General features: G+C 37.9%; 4 protein-coding genes across 4 annotated transcripts; all 4 read right to left on the bottom strand.

Annotated features, from left to right (window-relative positions):
* Positions 1 to 7,178: 7,178 nt before the first annotated feature.
* On the bottom strand, positions 7,179 to 7,946 carry LOC142632909 (putative mitochondrial protein AtMg00860). Its single transcript, XM_075807226.1, has 2 exons — positions 7,374 to 7,946; positions 7,179 to 7,286 (listed from the first exon to the last, which is right to left on the bottom strand). The coding sequence occupies exons 1-2, from the start codon at positions 7,944 to 7,946 to the stop codon at positions 7,179 to 7,181; spliced, it is 681 nt and encodes a 226-aa protein (XP_075663341.1).
* Positions 7,947 to 8,777: 831 nt separating this feature from the next.
* LOC142632902 (uncharacterized) lies at positions 8,778 to 9,197 on the bottom strand. The gene has a single exon (XM_075807220.1). The coding sequence runs from the start codon at positions 9,195 to 9,197 to the stop codon at positions 8,778 to 8,780; it is 420 nt and encodes a 139-aa protein (XP_075663335.1).
* Positions 9,198 to 9,574: 377 nt separating this feature from the next.
* LOC142632893 (uncharacterized) lies at positions 9,575 to 10,081 on the bottom strand. The gene has a single exon (XM_075807214.1). The coding sequence runs from the start codon at positions 10,079 to 10,081 to the stop codon at positions 9,575 to 9,577; it is 507 nt and encodes a 168-aa protein (XP_075663329.1).
* Positions 10,082 to 17,049: 6,968 nt separating this feature from the next.
* Positions 17,050 to 19,844, bottom strand: LOC142644232 (WAT1-related protein At5g40240-like). The gene is made up of 7 exons (XM_075818887.1): positions 19,552 to 19,844; positions 19,387 to 19,449; positions 19,138 to 19,254; positions 18,339 to 18,573; positions 18,014 to 18,172; positions 17,693 to 17,844; positions 17,050 to 17,515 (listed from the first exon to the last, which is right to left on the bottom strand). Exons 1-7 carry the CDS (start codon positions 19,743 to 19,745, stop codon positions 17,377 to 17,379), a joined length of 1,059 nt encoding a protein of 352 aa, XP_075675002.1. The 5' UTR covers positions 19,746 to 19,844; the 3' UTR covers positions 17,050 to 17,376.
* Between the last annotated feature and the right edge of the window lie 107 nt (positions 19,845 to 19,951).

The raw sequence follows: 19,951 nt of genomic DNA, 5'->3' as shown, positions 1-19,951 counted from the left end.
TGAATTTATAGAGAGTGAGTTGAAATCTAAGTTCTAATGAGTTGTATATCAGTAGTGGGCCAATAAGACCATAGAACAAAGATGAAGCAGTTTTGTATAATGAAAATTGTCCTCGGACTCAATCCGAGGAGGCTGTTTCTTCTATATATCTCACTTAATGACAGCTTACAAATATTGTTCTTCAGTCTACAATGTTTTTCTGTCCTTTTCCTCCAATCCCCCTATCTTGAGTGTCTCCTCTCCTTTTTACACTATCCTTCATCCTTTTTCTAGCCTCGACGTGTGGATCAGATTGTTGGTTTGGATACTTGTCACATCAATGCCTTCTTGAAGCCTTTGAAAGTAACTGTAAGGCTGAACACTGCTGCGCAAGCATCACTTCCTCATTAATGCGGTCAGAGAGTTAGCTGCACAACATTCAATGCAGTAATAGTAGCTTTCTCTTAGATATTTCATAGTCTTTCCTTGTTTTGTGTTCTCATAATGTATATCCTTATCTACAGGATCTCCTAGAACGTTGCTTTTGGGTGGCAGACCGCACCTTCCGACCTCGGCTTTGCTCAACTAAGGAAGTACTCCTCCTCGGACCACCTTCTCGGATGATCTTGATTAGATTTTACCTCTTTACTTACCAACACGAATTCTTAAGAAGATATTTTCCCGTCCTCGGCCTACTTAATGTTCTCAAATTGGGCCTCTAGCCCAATAGATACATAGATATGTACTCCTGGGCCTATCACCCCCACAATAGCCCCTCGAGATTCTTCTTTCTAACTCCTTAAGAAGAAAGGAGGATTTCGATGTCCTTATAATTACGTCATGCTCATCATACATCATCTCTAATTGCGCAGGTGCCTTTTTAACTGCCCAAGGCACGCTCCTAACGCTTCAACACACGAGACGCGTCTTCATTAAATTTTTACAGCTCTATGTTCCCCACGTTCTACAGCGTGATGCAGATCCAATGGCTGAGGATTTTACTGGAACCCAGGCAAGAATTTTCCCGCTTGTAACCTTCCTTTGATATAAATACTGTCCAAATTAAATCATTCCTCTCACTTTAGCACTCATACAACGAACCTACAAACTTACCCAATCTACATGTGCCCTCACAATTACCAAGAACCAGTAGGAGAGTTTTCCTTTTTGTGCAAGTCTTCATAAATCTATTCACTTATTTTTTTTTCATCTACTTTTCGTTTTTCTGAGTCTTTTTCTCCTCGACTCTTCTTCCTTCTCTCTATCTTCTTAGTACCTTCAAACCTCTCTTAGAAATGGGTAGATTCGCCTGTTTGGTAGATTCCGATGAGGGAATAGAGAGTTTTAAAGCCACATATAGGATTCCACCAGGAGTCTCAATTAGATACTGTAAGGTAGGGGAATGACATGAGAAAAAGTGGGAGGGAGAAGTAGTAATCCCGATGATCACCTTTATAGAGGGAGGGATGAGAATCCCTATAGGCACGGTCACTAGGGATTACCTTAGAGCTCACAAATTAGCTCCCACCCAATGTGCCCCAAATATGTTTAGAATTTTAGGTTGTATAGACGCACTTAATGAAAGAATGGGTTTAGGACTTACCCACCATGATGTCAACTAGATCTATAACCTCCATCACTTAAAAGGGTAGGAGTATTACCTAAAGTCTAGGTTTTCCGAGGTGAGACTCATCCAATGCCTTCCCGATTCCAACAAAAGCCTGAACAAGGACTTCTTGATTGTATCAGGGGAGTGGCATGATGGTCTCCCCTACCCAACAAGAGAGGGGAAACCAAGTGGGGCTCTAAGTTTAGGTTAATTATTTCAAAATCACCCCCTTTTCTTTTTCTTTTATTTGTGTCTGTATGTAAACTTTCCTTTGATTCACGCTGATTTTTGTTGATGATTTTTTGTTTTGTTTCTCTTGATGGTTTTACAGATAAACGTGTCGCTATTCCAAACTTCAGTCTTGTCAATTTGGCGAGTTTAAATGAGATATTGAAGGCTGAAGTGTTCGTCCATAGTGACGGTCAGCTCCGAGCAGCGCACTTAATTCTTGGCTACATCCCCATATCCAAAAGTTTCTAGGCACCGAAGTGCGTTATAAAAGCCAAAGACTCCCGCCTGCACCAAATAAGCGTTGCCGTTCCGGGTTTTCTCCTCCCTGATTCCATCCTAGAAGGCACTTTCACCACCCATCCTATCCTAGAGGGCATTCCAAAAGTAGCCCTTCCATCTCAATACACGACTGGTGAAGCTACTTCCTCCCAGCCCATCATCAAAGAAGAGGAGGAAATAGTTGACGTCTCGAACTCCAAAGACGATTTTGAGGTCTTCAACCTACCATCCTTCCCAGGAAGTCCAGCCAGTGACCTTGGCCTCACATCCCCAGAGCAAGCAAGCCACCCACAAGGAGAACCTGCCATCTCGAACGCAATGCCAATCCAACGCAGAACCAGACAGAGCCTCCGAGATCTAATGGAGTCCCAAGTGGGAGGTCAGGAGCCGAAGAAGGCCATCCAGCCCAAACTTCCCACTCTTCCACCCACCCAAACCCAACACCCTGACCTGGCTGATTACAAAAGAAAAAAGGGATCAGCCTAAGGATAAGGAGGTGGTGGAGGGGGGGGGGAAGAGACATCCTCCCAAAGAAATCGAGCCCCAAAAGGGAGCCAAATAGGCTCGGACAACCCAACAACCCTAGAGAGAAGGATTGATGTTCTGGTTCCAGCATCTGCTCCAGTCTGGTCTCCAGCCATGATCTTAGATGGGGCTGCTATAACTGCCGACGCCTCTATCAGAAATTCTCAGCCAGGAATAGCTGCTCATATGGCCGACGTATTGGAGCAAGCTCTTCTAATACCCGAGGACATAACCGACTTGAGGCAGATGAGGAAGCATGGGGTCTTTCTCACATTGAAGAAGGAGCTTGCCCTGGTAAGACTACTAGCTAGCTCTTCTTTACTTTTTGTTTGCACTGTTTGTTTGTTTTGTTGTTGTTGTTGTTTTTTTATTATTTATATTTGCTACATTTCAAGAATTATTTGTATATGTATTTTCTTAGACCAAACTTCTCTGACCTGAGCATGTTTCAATGTTTTTGGAAAAAGGCCGTTCAAGCTGCTCATAGAACTGAAGAAATAGTCATCAGCATGCACAGAGCGATGAAGGACAAGGAGGCTAGGCGTGTTGCCGCCGTGAAGACATTTGAGGTGGCAGAGAAAAAGCTATATGAAGTCACCGCCAAACTAAATTTGTCTGAAAGTGAGAAGAAGAACACCAAGGTTGTTCTAGCAGTGGCTGAGAGGCAGGCGGAGGCCCAGCGTCAACAGCTTCGCCAAACCGAGGATGACTTCATGGCGGCAAAAAAAAAAATAGAGGCCCTCACCAAGAGTCTAGGGGAGGCTGAAAAGGCCAAAGAGAAAGCTAAGAAAGCCAAGGAGGAAGCTGAAAAGGCTCGGGAGGAGGTTGAGAAGGCCAAGGACCAGGTCGAGCAAGATGGGTACAAAGCAAGGGTGGCTGAGACCCAGGATTCCCTTAGGTTGGAGGTCTCGAAGGTGTATAGACATTATTGCCTTCAGGTGTGGAATGAGGCGCTCAACCAGGCGAGGGTTGAATCCTCTTCTACCCTCTGGAGAGCAAAAAATGTTTACTACCCTCCTGCCATCTGGGCTTCTAGCTCATCTGTCCCTAAAGCTGATGCTGCCTCCAAAGGAGCAGATGCTAGTAAGGACAGCCTAGTCAAAACCCTTCCTTCTTCTGGAAATCCATCCAAGGAAGCTAAGAAGCCTGAGGTCACTGGGAAAACAACTAACACAACTAAGGAGGTGGCCCATGATGCTGCTTAGCCTCCAACTGCCCCTAAAGATCCTACCAAAGAGAAAGAGTCTTCCTAACCCATGGAGATTGTCTTGGCAACCCTTCCTATTCCCACTAAGGAGGACGTGAAGGGTAAAGGACTTACTTCTTCAACCACAGCTCCTAATCAGCCTCCAAAGACCTCCAAGGACAAGCTTGTAATAAAGATGAAGCCTTGATTTGTCCTTGTCTTTTCCTTCTTTCTTCCTTTTGTTTTTTTTTTGGTGAACTGTAATGTAATCTGATCCTTTGTAAGTAAATTTCCTTTTCCTAAGGCTTAGATCAATGAAGATTACAAGTTTTTCTTTCATGGTTATGATATTTGTATTTATCTTTGCATAGTTTCCATTTTATCTAGCACTTAACTAACATGACAATGAGACATGACCACATTTGGTTATCTGCATAAGTGGTGCTACAATTACTACACCTTTCTGACCAACAACAGAACAAATTAAAAACTTCTAAGTCCACAACATTATTAAAACACATCTTTAACTTCAAAATTCATACATCACATTAGAACATTCATCCACATCATTCCCAATAGGCTTACTGACCTTGAGGAAATAATCAGATATTGACCAGATAACAAATATATCTGATATACTTACAAATGCTTTAAGTGATGCTCATGAACTTCCATTTGTTTAAGTCACTGTTGTGGGAATCTCCAAGGTATGTGATTCGAGGAGCTAAACATAACCAAGATTCTGTTTGATAACTAGATAAGATAACTTGAAGTATTAATTTACCCAAAGTAGATGGTTTGAGGAACCAAACATAACTAAGATTTTGTTTAACACTTCGAAAAACGATGGAAAATATCAAGTTACCCAAGATATGTGGTCCGAAGAGCCAGACATGACCAATGTTCTGTTTGATAGCTAGATAAGATAACCTGAAGTGTTAATTTACCCAAAGTAGATGATCTAAGGAACCAAACATAACTAAGGTTCTGTTTAACACTTAGAAAAATGATGGAAAATATAAATTTACCCAAGATATGTGGTCTGAGGAGCCAGGCATGACTAAGGTTCTGTTTGATAACTAGATAATATAACCTGAAGTGTTAATTTACCCAAAGTAGATGGTCCGAGGAACCAGAAATAACTGAAGTTCTGTTTAACACTTAGAAAAATTATAGAAAATATCAATTTACCAAAGGTATGTGGTTCGAGAAGCCAGGCATGACCAAGGTTCTGTTTGATACTTAGGAAAATGATATGAAACATTAATTTACCCAAAGTAGATGGTTCGAGGAACCAGAGGTAACTAAGGTTCTGTTTAATATTTAGAGAAATAGTTAAAAATATCAATTTACCCAAGGTATGTGGTCCAATGATTTAAGCATGACGTAGGTTCTGTTTGATACTTAGATAAAATGGTTAAAAATATCAATTTACTTAAGGTATGTGGTCCAAGGATCTAGGCATGACCAATGTTCTGTTTGATACTTAGATAAATTAGAAATATAATGCATAATGTAATAAACGATATATGATAGAAAAGACTTTCATTAATAATAATACCGTCGCAAGTTATTTACATTCTAAGGACGTGGTACAACATTTTCATCTAGATCTTCAAGATAATATGCCCCTATCCCAGCCACCGAGGTGATGCGATATGGCCCTTCCTAGTTGGACCCCAATTTTCTCCATGTTGGGTTTTTTGTAGTATCCAAAACCTTCCTTAATACCAAATCCCCTAGTGCTAATGGCCTTAACTTCACGTTTAAGTCATAACCTTGTTTGAGCTTGTGTTGATAATATGCCAATTGAACCAAGGCATTTTCCCTCTGTTCTTCAACCAAATCCAAGCCCTTCTTCAGCAGCTCGTCATTGTAGCCTGGAGTGAAAGAGCTCGTCCTCAGTGGTGAAAAATCGATTTCTAGAGGAATTACAGCCTCGGCCCCATAAGTCATTGAAAAGGGGGTCTCCCCTGTGGATCTGCGAGGGGTAGTCCGATATGTCCAAAAGACGTATGGCAGTTCTTCCACCCATTTTTCCTTCGCATCATCCAACCTCTTCTTGAGCCCATTCACTATTACTTTATTAACAGCCTCGGCCTGTCCACTCCCCTGTGGATAAGCCGGGCTGGAATATCTGTTCGTAATGCCCAGATCGCAACAATATCTTCTGAAGGCCTTACTATCAAACTGAAGGCCATTGTCTGAGATGAGGGTATGTGGAATTCCAAACCTGGTGACAATGTTTTACCAAACGAATCTTTTTTCATCCAAGTCCCTGATATTTGATAGTGGCTCAGCTTCAACCCACTTAGTGAAATAATCTGTACTGACCAGTAGCCATCTTATATTTTCTGCTGCCTTGTGGAATGATCCTACAATGTCCAAGCCCTATTGAGCAAAAGGCCAAAGGCTGGATAGAGGATTGAGGACGCCCCCTAGTTGATGAATGTTCAGAGCAAACCTCTGACATTAGTCACACTTCTTCACGTACTCCTGCGCTTCCCTCTGCATATTTGGCCACCAGTATCCTTGGGTGAGTGTCTTGTGAGATAAGGATTTGCCTCCTGTGTGACTCCCACAAATTCCTTCATGTAATTCTTCTAGAAGTAGCTTTGTTGCTTCAAGGTGTATACATAATAGGTATGGTCCAGAAAAAGAGCATTTATACAACTTTTGGTCCTCGAATAGCCAGAACCGAGGAGCGTTTCTACGAATCTTATCCGCTTCAGACTTCTCCTCGGGCAAGATATCTTTTTTAAGGAATAGCACTATGGAGTCCATCCAACTGGGTTCTGCCCTAATCTGATGAACTCAGACCATGTCCCCTTTCATCTCACTAGGCTTGTACAAGTCTTCAACAAGGATAACCCGAGGTAAGCTCTGTGCTGAGGATGTTAGGAGGGTGGTTAAGGAATCGGCATGGGTATTCCTGCTTCTAGGGACTTGCACTAAGGTGAAAGACTCAAACTTTGACTGTAAATGTCTCACTTGATTCAAGTATTCTTGTATTCTCAGATTTCTAGCCTCCAATTCTCCTTCCACTTTTCCAACAACCAATCTTGAGTTTGAAAACGTCTCCACTGCTTTTCCTCCCACCTTTTGGACTATAGCCATCCCAGCCAATAGGGTCTTATACTTAGTTTCATTATTTGTGGTCGAGAAACCTAACCTTAAGGATTTTTCCAAAACGATCATCTCAGGTGAAACTATTACTAGTCCCACTCCCGATCCTCTTTAATTTGCCACATCATCAACATACACCTTCCAGGATGTAGGCTTTTACAGGGAGATCATCCCAACTGATTTTTCGTCCATGTTCTGCTTGTCTTCTTCTTCTTCTACAGAAGGTTCAGCAAATTTGGCTACCTAATCTGCAAGAACTTGACCCTTAACAGAGGTGTGAGGCATGTACTTAATATCAAAGGCCCCCAAGATGGTACCCCACTTGGCAATCCTTCCAGTGTAATCAACACTCTGAAGTAATGATTTAAGCGGAAGTTAGGTTAAGACAACAACCGTATGAGATTGGAAGTAGTGGAGAAGTTTACATGTAGCGTGCACCAATGCTAAAATGGCATTTTCCAATAGTAGGTAACAGATCTCTGCCTCATGCAACGACTTGCTCACGTAGTAAATTGGCCTTTGCACACCATTGTCAATCTGTACAAGCACCAAACTAACAGCATGGGAAGCTACAACAATGTAAGAAAATAAAACCTCATCTTCCTTGGGCCTGGACATAACAGGTGGCCAAGAAAGATATTTCTTGAGCTGCTGAAAGGCCAAAGAACACTCCTCTATCCATTCAAATCCCTTCCACTTATTTGACAACTGAAAAAAAGGCCTGCATCTGCCCACGGACCGAGAGATGAATCGATTCAAGGCATCAGTCATTCCCGTTAATTTTTGAACTTCTCTAGCATTTCGAGGTGGCTGTAAACTATTAATCGCCTTAACCTGATTAAGATTAACTTCAATTCCATGATGAGTGACCATATATCCTAGAAATTTACCTGATCCCACACCAAAGGAACATTTGGAAGCATTGAGGCGCAACTTGTGTTTCCTTAATATCTCAAAGATATTCCCCAGGTTTCCCACATGCTCAGGCACCATCTTACTCTTCACTACCATGTCATTTATATAAACCTCAATATTTTTACCTAGTTGTGGCTTGAACATCCTGGTCATCATCCTTTGATAGGTAGCCCCTTCATTCTTTAAACCAAAGGGCATTACTTTGTAGTGATAATTTCCCGTAGGAGTGACAAAGTCTGTTTTCTCCTAATCATCCAAGGCCAGGGGTATCTAATGATATCCTTGGAAGACATCCAAAAAACTCATCCGAGGATACCCAACAGTGGCATCTATCAATTGATCTATACGAGGCATTGGAAAGGGGTTTTTGGGACAAGTTTTGTTTAGATTTGTGAAATCTACATATACTCGCCATTTCCCATTCTTCTTTTTCACTACCACTGTATTAGCTAACCATTCAATATAAAATACCTCCTTAATAGCGCCTGCTTGCTTGAACTTGATCACCTTTTCCTTGACAGCCTCGGCATGCTCTTTAAATGATCGCCGAGGTAGTTTCTTCCTTGGTCTAATAGTTGCACTGACATTCAAATGATGACAAATGAAGCTCGGATCCACCCTTGGGCCCTCGTAAGAATTTCAAGCAAACACATCAATGTTTTCCCTAAGAAACATTATCGACTCGTCTTTCTCCCGAGGAGGCAATTGAGCTCTGACCTGAAAATACTTCTTCTTATCATTACTTATAATTACTTTTTCTAAACGTTCACACTTTACTACTTCCATTGAATCTTCAGATAACACCAGCTCCTTTGATTGCTATAAACTTTGCTCATTTGAGGCCGAGGATTCTCCTTCAGCTTAATGCATAATTGCGGCCACCAAGCACTGTCTAGCCATAGACTAGCTCCCTACCAGCTCTTCAACCTAGTCACTAAATGAATACTTCACCTTCAAGTGCAAGGCGGAGGAAATAGCCCCCATGGCATGAAGCCAAGGTCTTGACACTATGGCCATGTAGGGAGAATATGCATCCACTACTATGAAGTTAACCTCCACCACCACTAACCCAGTTTGCACTAGTAGTTTGATCTGCCTCATTGGTATAACCACCTTTCCATCAAAACCTACCAGGGGTGAATCATAATTAGTCAAATCCCCAAGTTTCAGCCCCAACCCCTTATACAAGTCAAGGTACATAATTTCTACCTCATTGCCTTGATTAACCAATACTCGCCTCACATCATATCCCTCTATCCAGAGGGTAACCACCAATGCATCATCATGTGGCTGTAAGGTACCAGCCTTATCCTCATCAGAGAAACTCATCACTGGTCGGACCTCCATCTTACTCTTCTTAGGCTCAGGGTAGGATGCCCCCACAAGTGGCTAGGTTACAGGTAGTACCCTAAAGTGGTAAGAACCAACTCTTCCCGGGACAGCAAGAATAACATTGATTGTATCCAGAGGTGGTTTTGAAGGAGCATCCTTCTGAGATCCCGATCCCGCCTGCCCCCCTGCCCGTTAGGATGATAAAGGAATTGCTTTGACTTGCCACCTCGAACTAGCTACTCTAAGTGGCCCCAGAGAGTTCGACAATCCTCAGTAGTATGTCCTCGTTCCTGGTAGTACTGACAATGAAGGCTTTGGTTGCGCCTTGTGGGGTCTCCTCCCATTTTATTTGGCCATTGAAAAAAGGGTTCATTCTTGATTTTTTTCAAGATTTAATTCATTGGTTCTTGAAACAACACATTAACTGCTTGTGGTACAGCAGTAGCCTCAGATTGCCCAGAAAAATCCTGCCAAGGACGATTATTGTTGTACTTATCCGACCTGAAGTCTCTCCTATCCTGAAAGACCATCTTCGCTTTGCCTTTACCTAACTGTTGGTCCTCTTCTACCCGTTTATACTTATCAATGCAGTCCATAAGCTGATGTACATTACCAACCAGTTTCCTTGTTAACGATTTCCTCAGATTGTGCTCGGAAGGCAGGCCGACCTTAAAAGTTCTTATGGCCACATCATCATTGTCCCCATCGATCTTGTTGAACATCTCCCAGTATCTGTCTGAATACGTTTTTAGGGTCTCTCCCTCTCGCATAGTCATAGACAGCAGAGAATCCAAGGGCCGAGGAACCTTGCTGCACGTAATAAAGCGAGATCCAAACACCTGGGTAAGTTCCTTAAAGGAACCAATAGAACCTGCCCCTAGACCATCAAACCACCTCATTGCTACAAGTCCCAACTAGATGGGAATACCTTGCATATCAAAGTCTCAATCTTGGAGTGCACATCCATCCTTTAGTTGAAATGGCTCACATGCTCCACAGGGTCTGTTCAACCATTGTGCATGGTAAATGTTGGCTGGTGAATCGCCGAGGAAGCCTTCCTATTTCAATTCTATTCGTGAAGGGTGATTTAAAAATTTGGTTCAACGCTCTACTCATAGCGTCATTCCCCAGGCCTCTGCAAGATGAATTCTTATTCTTGCGGTCACGAGGGTTGTCCTCCTCATATGAGAATAATTCACTAGAAGGAGTCCTTGACCTAGGCCTATAACTGTTATCCCTACCATCATCAAAAGAAGGGCCAGAAATGGAAGGAGTTCGATTCCGTCGTTTGTGACGCAACTTCCTCCTAAAATGATCAATCTCCAACTGCATGGCTCTGGTATTTTCTTCATAAGAGACACGGCTCCTGCCTTGTGATTAAATCTTGCTAGTATGGGTGGTGTGCACACTCTCCTCCCAGTCCCTACTTCGTTCAAGATTGAGGAAGTGATCTTGACGTTGAGACCCCATAGACTCCGCTTGGTGCGAACCTGATCCTACCATAACGCTAAACTCACTAAAACACAAGGTTCCCATAGACAGCACCAATTGTAGGGTCACAATTTGCACCTAAGCTTAAAAGAGTGAAGAGAATAGGCCCAAAGAACCTAATACAATGAATTTGTAGAGAGTGGGTTGAAATCTAGGTTCTAATGAGTCGTATATCAATTGTAGTGGGCCAATAAGACCATAGAACAAAGATGAAGCAGTTTTGTATAATGAAAATTGTCATCGGACTCAATCTAAGGAGGCTGGTTCTTCTATATATCTCACTTAATGACAGCTTACAAATATTGTTCTTCAGTCTATAGTGTTTTTCTCTCCTTTTCCTCCGATCCCCCTATCTTGAGTGTCTCCTCTCCTTTTTATACCATCCATCCTCCTCTCTCTAACCTCCACGTATAGATTAGATTGTTGGTTTAGATACTTGTTCCATCAGAGCTTTCCTGAAACCTTTGGAAGTAGTTGTAAGGCTGAACACTGCTACTCAAACATCACTTCCTCATTAATACGGCCAGAAGTTAGCAGCAGCATTCAATGCGGTGGTAGTAGCTTTCTCTTAAATATTTCATAGTCTTTCCTTGTTCTGTATTCTCACGATGTATATCATTATCTACAGGATCTCCTAGAACGTTGCTTTTGGGTGGCAGACAGCACCTTTTGACCTCGGCCTTGCTCAGCCGAGGAAGTACTCCTTCTTGGGCCACCTTCTCAAATGATCTTGATCAGACTTTACCTCTTTACTTACCAACACGGATTCTTAAGAAGATATTTTCCATTCCTCGACCTACTTGATGTCCTCAGATTGGGCCTCTGACCCAATAGATACATGGACATGTACTCCTGGGCTTATCACCCCCACATATGAAAAAAAGAATCCATTTATTATTAACAAACTATCAAGAAATGAAAAGAGACAAAATAACTATTTTTAATACATTGGAATGCAATTACCTATATAAAAAAAGAAACTCGAAATTCTTCTAAATCTCAAAATTTATCTTGTGAACCTTACTAAATGTTGTAGTAATGCTAATTATTATTGCTAAGTAAAACACGAAAATAAAAAATCTAAAGCCAAAAAAAAATTCATGTGAGAACAAATCACAAGTAGACAAACAAAAAGATGCTAAACTATATTACTAATTTATTAGTAACATTCTTGCTAAGATTAATTATTTGTATAATATTGTAACAATTCTCTTTTATCTCTCTTTGATATATATATATATATATATATATATATATATATATATATATATATATATATATATATAAAGAGAGAGAGAGAGAGAGAGAGAGAGAGAGAGAGAGAGAGAGTACATTAACCATTCATTTTTGAAAATTGTTTTGTGGAGATTTGAAAAAGCTTTCATAAAGTTAATCATTTTTTTTCATAAAAAGTTTCTTTAAATAATTTTTTAATATATATCCTAAAAGCATACGTTGGTAAAACTATATATATAACAAAACCAATCCATCTAAACAAAGCCCAAAACATAATTCCCAAAACATAACCCAACGGAGAAAGAGAGAATACATTAACAAATTTATTTTTGAAAATTTTTTAAATTAGCAAAATTTTCTATGTAGTTATGTAAATTTACATTGACATTATTCATTTTGCGTTTAATTTTTATTTATTTATTATTATTTTCATATCCTAAGGATGAAATAAAAGAGTAGATTGTGGTTGTTGTATGTGATGAAAGAGAAACAATTAAAAGAATCAAAAAAAGATAATATTTTAATGAAATTGTTGTATAAAATAAATAATCTTATATGAAATGTTTCATAAAATGAGTATATAAATTATAAAAAGTAGGTTCTTACGTTTAAATGAACAAAAAATTTGCACAAGTTAATATAAATGCTCTAAGTTCCAAAACACAATAAATGAATAAAGATTAAAGAGTGGGTCGAAACTACACAATTTATTTTTTGAACTGAAATGTGTGTATGACGTGCAAAATATTATTGCCTTTCCCCATAGAACTGCATAAAACACAATTGATATTATTATTGCTCCAACAACAATGCAACGTTAGTAAGGAAAAAAAAATGACAAGTGAACTATTAAGAACCAAATATAATCCAGTCATGGAAAATAGCATCTGCTTCTTTGAATTTATTTTAATATTCAACTCCCAAAGGTGGGAAAATTAATGTCCGTGTGTGAGGGAGAGAATACTATACCTCCCAAGATAGAGAGCATCACAAAGGAATATGACACCTATAGCAGCTGTTGTGGCAATTGACAGTGGCCTGAAGATTGACATGCAGAGGTCCCTTCAAGTGCAGGATTCAAGTGTAGACAATGTTGCTGAAGGCTGAAGCAAATCCCTGATCAGAGAGAATTCCTCTGCCCAGAAGTTACCAATGGCCTTCTTTGTCACTGTAGTCCATTAGTTTTATACCGAGGATACAATGGCCAATAATGCTATATCAGCCCTTAGTCTCCAACCACTTAAGTTTATGTCTAGCATTAAGGATACTGGTTCAGATATAACTGTGACAAACAAGTTGCATACGAACACCACAATTAGCTCTGATGGCAATATTCTCATAACTTGAATCTGTAAAATGCTATGAACAGGTAGAAGGTACTCAACAGCAAGTAGAAGGCCACCTATGATCCAATTCAATAGTGATGAGCTTAGAGAAAAATGAACTGAAAGGGATGGTGATTGAGATGTGATCTATATGATTTCAGGGCCTTCATAGAGAACCACTGCCATTGCACCAATCTTGATACTACAGTGCCCATGATTTTAGCCTGAGTACTTGAGCTTCTTAAAGAAAGCTTTTCCATCCTTTTTGAAGCACCCTTATAATATTAAAAGGAGAAGGAAAAGAAAATTCTGATGACAGCAGCTAACGTGAAATGTATTTAACAAATTCAGTGGTTAAAGATATGAATGGACTATATGGATAATACAGTTTGATATAGTAAAGACATAGTAAAACAACATTCAAAACAAGACATTCTCGTTTTGGTCTTTGATTGTGTGTTAAAATAAAGAGTTTATCTTAGGCACTCTTTTGGTAACACGGCTGTCATGTGGCATCAATCTATGAGGAGGGTTGAAGTTAAGAAGTTTAAATCTCTTCACCTTGGGACCAAAACATAATATACATATTAAAGAGTAATACACCAAATAAGACAATTAAAATAATGATTCCTTATGAATTACTTTTATAGAAGACCCCACATTGGCCATATTATAATAATGTAGTGGGGATTTCATTGCCTAAAGACCATTCTATGGAATGCATATTTATAATCTACTGATCAAATGATTTTCTTGCAACAAAAGAAACTTTACATAGTAATGTAAAACAGCCCAGATAAACAAACAAATAATATTCTACTCCTAATGACTTTCATAAGTAGAAGGTGTTGTCCATAAGAATCATTGAAATAACCAGTGATTTAACAATTCTTGTCCACCAAGTACATGGCTAGAAATAAGAGACAAATAATGGTGCACTTGCATTAAATACAAGCAATCAAATATAATACGTTAATTCATTCAAAAAGAAGAAAATTATGTAAAGACATAAACAGAAACAAAAATAAAAGTCTAATGAACAATAGATTATCAAAAAAAAAAAAAAAGTCTAATGAACAATAAGAAAGAATGAAAGAAACCTGATAATCAGAGCAAGTATGAAAGTGAAAGCCAGTGTGAGGTTGCTGATGGCTGAAGCAAGAGTGGTGAACTCTATTTTATGCCTTTATAGCCACACACTGAGCTACAGACCTGCCTTCCCACACATAACCAATCAATATTAGAAAAATACTCTCTATCTCTTTCCTCAAAAAAGAAAAGAAAGATACTCATCTTTTGTTTTAACCCATTTTCATTTCCTACAAATGAAAACTAAAAAAAGAATAGCTTCTTGTGTATAATTTTCTTTCCCAAGTACTGTCAGGAGGATAATTCTACAGAGGACAGACAACTTGAATGTTGGAAGATCTGTAGTTCTAAATATATAATATAAAAAATCAGTAAGAATTTTTTTTTTTAAGAGCAAGTATTTTTCATTGGTTTATCAAAAACTTTGTGTACAGTATGGAGAATCAAATTAAGAGACAGACCGGTGAAAGATCATGAAGGCCATGGGAAGGAGAACAAGAGTGGATAAGGCATAGTAACTCGACCCTTTCAAACTTGCTTCTCTGAACAAGATGTTTAAGACCACCTTTGTCCAATCTAAGGCAACCATGGCTGAAAATGGCAGAACATCCTTGTAACAACTGTTCTATGCCATCTCTCTCTCTCTCACTGATTTCTATTATATCTATGCAGCATTATTGGTTTTGCTTCTTGGTCTATAGAGGAAAAAGGATCTATCAACGAATAGAGAAATATATATATATATATATATATATTTTATATTTATAGAAATGAAATATATATGATCAAAATTGATTAGTCTATTGAGAATTCCTAACCCATCCCAGAATCTTGGGACTATAAGCATATATATTAAAAGCATTCGTTCATATTAATATCTCTCAGTAATGCCATCATTGCTTTTGCTTGTGGAAAAGGTCAGATGGTGCCAGACATTGACTGGTTGGCTGGAATCACCAAGTTCAGTTTGTTTTGTTTCCCCTGGTGGTAAATCAATAAAACTGAAACCACTAAGAATTTTGATATTTCTGCTTTTGCAAAATATTGCTTTTTTCTCATTAAACTTTGGACAGTGGGATCATTTAGAGATTATCCACCCTTGGAAATGCAGATCTGCAAATGAAGATGTAAAAGCAATGTGTTTATATATGACAGTAGAGACTGATAAGAATTCTGTAGGGTTTTTTTTTTAATGAATTTTGTAGATTTTGGGGTTTGCTATATAGAGTTCGGGTGTATATAGTGAGTAGCTAGTTCATATGATTTCCTCAGGTTGTAGCTGTTGGAAAAGATAGTGTCCAGCCTCATGTACTTGTGTTGTAGATGTATTCACCTTTGATTTATCAGTGAATTCTGAATTTCTTTTTTAAAATAAAAAACCTTTCAATTCGAGCCATGTGTAATTATTTCTGAGCGAGGCCAAGAAACTCAATTTCAATCATGCTTAATTCTCAAACCATGATACTGTAGTACATGGACTGTTACCTAAGCCTAAACAGTACTTAGCGCTGGATTGGTGGAAATAGTCAACAGAACTGGTGGTTCATGATGGTTCATTTGTATTCAGTTACAACTTACAGACCTTTTCACCTGCACCAGATTGATTGGCATGTAGGAATAAGTTTAATTCTAATCCAAAATTAGGATAATGTCATTTTCAAAGTTATAGTTTCAATCTAGCACAATATGCATGTAATTTATGATATTTGACCAATATGCAGGGGGTAAAAAAAGGAAAAGAAAAAAAAAAGCCAGAGGATAAACTATAACATTGAAAGTTGTAACTATACACAAAGAAGCTGCATTGGCGAATAAGCCACGACTTTTTCGGTTTATTAACTTTCAATATCAGAACATATCATAGATATTTAATCCCTTTAGGAAAAATTTACCCTATGAAGTTTCTGATCCCATGCTTCCTCTCATGTACCATGCCTATAATTGGCAATAATATTTTAGTTATTAGGTGTTAGCCTTTATCTTCTCCCTGTCGATTGTCATTCCATGGATGGTGGAAGTAGTGCAACGCCATAGGCCAAAAGCAAAACCCAAAAAGTACTCACTGTTGGTCGTTCCGTATTGGTTGGTTGGATATTTAACATTTGTGCTTGCATTAAGTAAACTAGCCATAGTCTCGCGCGATGTGCAAATAATGCTTTAAGCTGTTACCTGAAAAACTTATATAGAATATTCAAAATATTTTAAAGTAATAATATGAAGTAATGTTGCAATAACATGAAAAGATTTTTGTTAAATTAATGATGCAATACAAAATTAAAGAGATGGAGAATTTAAAATATAAATAAAAAGTTACATAAATTAGAAATTAGTTATTATGTTGTGTAATATCTTCTCAAAAAAAAAAAGTGGTGTATTAAGTTGATTGTTTGTTTAATCATTTATTTTTTTGCTGAAATTTTTAATTATAATTTTTGTTTCTACATTGGCTTGGAGTTAGCAGAAAAAATTTGTGATTTCATGTAAATGTTTAGTTTAGTTTAGTTTTTTTTTTTTTTTTTGGAGAAAAATGTAAATGTTTAGTTGGCTTATGAAAATATCATCTAAAATTTATGATGTCACGTTTATGTTATTGAAATATGATAGTGGTAAGTTAAACACTTAGTGAAAATAGTAATATCCTATTAATAGAATTTTATTATAATCCAAATATGTAAAAAATTTGAGGTGTAAAGCTAAAGGAAAAATTACTCTTACAAAGCGAAACATGACAAAATCACATGGTCTTTCATGTGATGTTTTTCTTTCTTTCTTATATATATATATATATATATATATATATATATATATATATATATATATAATTAGTGCATACTTATAGATAATTAATGTGTATTCACTTCATTAACACATTCAATGAATTAAAAGTTTTACATAAATATAAATTTTGATGAGCGGAAGCCTAAATGAGAGAAGCACAACGAATGTGCCTCTTGACAGAACCTCATACTCTCCCACATGAAGTCTCTCCTTTTATATATATATATTGATTGATGTGTATGGATATTCTTATAAAACTTTCTTGTATCTTTGCATTATGTGTTTTGCAACAGTGGGGTCTTTTGGGTGGAGGATTCCAAGCAATGGACGCTGTCACCATCAATTACTCTCTCCTTGGCTTGCCCCCAAATCACAGAATAAAATCCAAAAGCAATTACAATAGATCCAATCATACTGCAAAGATGACAAAGTTGCACATTATTAATGCTCAGTTGATATAATTTAAGAACATGAACATCATTGAGTCAAAAAGAAATATTGTCATTAGCAGGAATATGATTGGGATGACAAGAGGTCAAGAAGGTTTAATATCTTTATATTTGAAGATGAATGAACTAGATTAAAATTTACCTGCCAAGATGAGGAATTTCACCAAGGAATATGATTGCCATGACAACCGCAATGGCAGTGCCTAGTGGCTTGAACAGGGCCACATAAACAGGCCCCTTCTTTTGCAAACACCAAGCTAAAACACTGTTACGGATGACACTCCCACTAATTGCCTGAATTGAAGTCAATAATCGTTCAATAAAAAGTGAGATGTTTCCAAAACCCAATTTGTAGAATTTCTTATGCTTTCATATGAATCATAGTAGAAAATAGAAAGAAAAAAAAAATGGGCAAACTTGTTACAAAGTACTAAAACATATAGCTGGAAAGGATTTGTCATACCCCATAGATAACAGCAATCACTCGAATCCTGGATTGCAGTGCCCAAGAACTTACATTTCTTTCTGCAATTAGAGAGATAACTGCACATTGGATGGTCCCAAAGAAGCAGGAGAAAAAGACTAGGGTCATTTTTTCTGGGTACTCTTTAACAATTGCTGCCTGGAATAGCAATCAAGATCAGTACTTTTTTAACTACTCATCTTCCCATCTTACTTTTCAACTACAATGAAGAACTGCAAGATGGTCTGTCATAGTCCACCAAAAAAAAAAAAACCTGAAAATTTGTGATGGTAAGCTGTTAAATTAGGAGGTACATTAATATTACCTGAAAAATGTTCCATGTTGCAGAAGACAGACAAGTGATTGTAAGGAGAAGGCCTCCAAGAACCCAGTTTGACATTTGTGCGAGATTTTGCTGAAGAGAGGTCTTAAAAGAGGATGAAGCCTCAAAAACTGGTGGCCCCTTATAAAAAGTCACTACGAATGCTCCTGATATTGATACTAGGGTGCCTATAATTTTAGCCTGACTGCTTGTACTTCTCAGAGCTAGTTTTTCCATCCTAGAAATTAGTAATACATGGTAGATTAAAGGGGAAGGGAAAATTATAAAACATACACAGACAACAGCAAATAACCATGGTAGCCAGAAACCCAAAACTAACCAATAAAGCCAAAGTTCAAATCCTATTGTCAGAAAAAAAATTATTAAGAAATTATATTAATACAACTGACATCATATATTTGGGGATCATTGTCAATACTATGATATACTAAATGTATAAAACAATTATAAAAAAAAAGAAAAAGAAAAAAACAACATAATGTTTAATCTATAAATCACATGGATCATGATGCCCAGCAAACATATACAATGAGCCCAATGATTATATAGGTACAAAACATTTTCTTGGAACCTTATGACAAATAGAAATGTATAACATGGTTGTGCTAATATAAGTCAACTTCATACCAACCTTCATATTCAGTGAAACATAAGATACTAAATAGTCCAACAGAACAAACAACTACGGCAGACATTGCTCCCCACCCAAAATAAATTAAATTAATAATCCCCCTACTTCCATAATTTTAAATACCATTATTGTCTTATCCTATTTTCTTACCTGAAAATGACTGCAAGCAAGAATGTAAAACCTGGAATAAGGTTTCCCATAGCCATTGCAAGAGTTGGAGAGCTGTATTTGATACCTGCTATAGCACAAATCTGCTCCAAACAAATCCTGCAATATAAAGTTTTTTTTTTTTTTTTTGGTGATAATATGCTGTTCAATATAATAGTCACTTAAGTCTATAAAATTATCCAAATTCCTAAAAGTAATCCAAAAAAGTAAGCTTTAAATAGAATGTGCTACCCAAGGAGTCCAAGGAAGAAGAACTTTAAGAGAAGGGAGAAAGTGAGTGGAGTTCCCCTGCTTCTGCAAATAAACAAGAAAAAAACAGTTTTTGGTGGGTATAATTCACATGAGAAATTAAAGTGTTTGATGAGAAACCCAAAGAATTAAGAGAAGAAAAGGAACCTGTAGCGGTGGAAGATGTAATAGAGGAAAAGGATGAAGGTGCCAAGAGCATTGTAGTAAACAACAAAAGAAAAGTTGCTCATCCCACTTGTCATAGCTGCTTTGCTTAGTGTCACCATGCCCACGTTGCAAACCTCTACCATAACCAGTGCTGCAAAGGGCAGTACTCCATCCTTGTAATAATTTACATCCATCTCTCTCTCTCTCAGTATTTCTCTTTCAAATGCTTTCACCAAAAGTATTTCTCTTCTCTCTCTCTCTCTCAAATGCTTTCACCAAAAGTATTTCTCTTCAGTGAGAGACAGACCCCAGGCAATCAATATATCTTTGTCCGAAATGAAAAAGGCATCAATTATGTAATGATTCTCATTATCATCCATATTTAAAATAATGCTTGTTT

The sequence above is a fragment of the Castanea sativa genome, chromosome 1 (genome assembly GCF_040712315.1).
Source record: "Castanea sativa cultivar Marrone di Chiusa Pesio chromosome 1, ASM4071231v1".
Classification (NCBI taxonomy): domain Eukaryota; kingdom Viridiplantae; phylum Streptophyta; class Magnoliopsida; order Fagales; family Fagaceae; genus Castanea; species Castanea sativa.
This window is presented reverse-complemented; position numbering and strand designations above follow the sequence as displayed.

What these genes read in the sequence shown, in the direction of transcription:
- LOC142632909 (XM_075807226.1), bottom strand. Translation starts at nt 7,946, where the DNA reads ATGGTAGTGAAGAGTAAGATGGTGCCTGAGCATGTGGGAAACCTGGGG. An exon ending in AAAATGCCATTTTAGCATTG is followed by an intron (nt 7,287 to 7,373) that starts GTGCACGCTACA and finishes TCATTACTTCAG; the next exon opens with AGTGTTGATTACACTGGAAG.
- LOC142632902 (XM_075807220.1), bottom strand. Translation starts at nt 9,197, where the DNA reads ATGGAGGTCCGACCAGTGATGAGTTTCTCTGATGAGGATAAGGCTGGT.
- LOC142632893 (XM_075807214.1), bottom strand. Translation starts at nt 10,081, where the DNA reads ATGAGGTGGTTTGATGGTCTAGGGGCAGGTTCTATTGGTTCCTTTAAG.
- LOC142644232 (XM_075818887.1), bottom strand. Translation starts at nt 19,745, where the DNA reads ATGGATGTAAATTATTACAAGGATGGAGTACTGCCCTTTGCAGCACTG. An exon ending in TACATCTTCCACCGCTACAG is followed by an intron (nt 19,450 to 19,551) that starts GTTCCTTTTCTT and finishes GTTTATTTGCAG; the next exon opens with AAGCAGGGGAACTCCACTCA. An exon ending in TTGCTTGCAGTCATTTTCAG is followed by an intron (nt 18,574 to 19,137) that starts GTAAGAAAATAG and finishes ACTAATTTCTAG; the next exon opens with GATGGAAAAACTAGCTCTGA.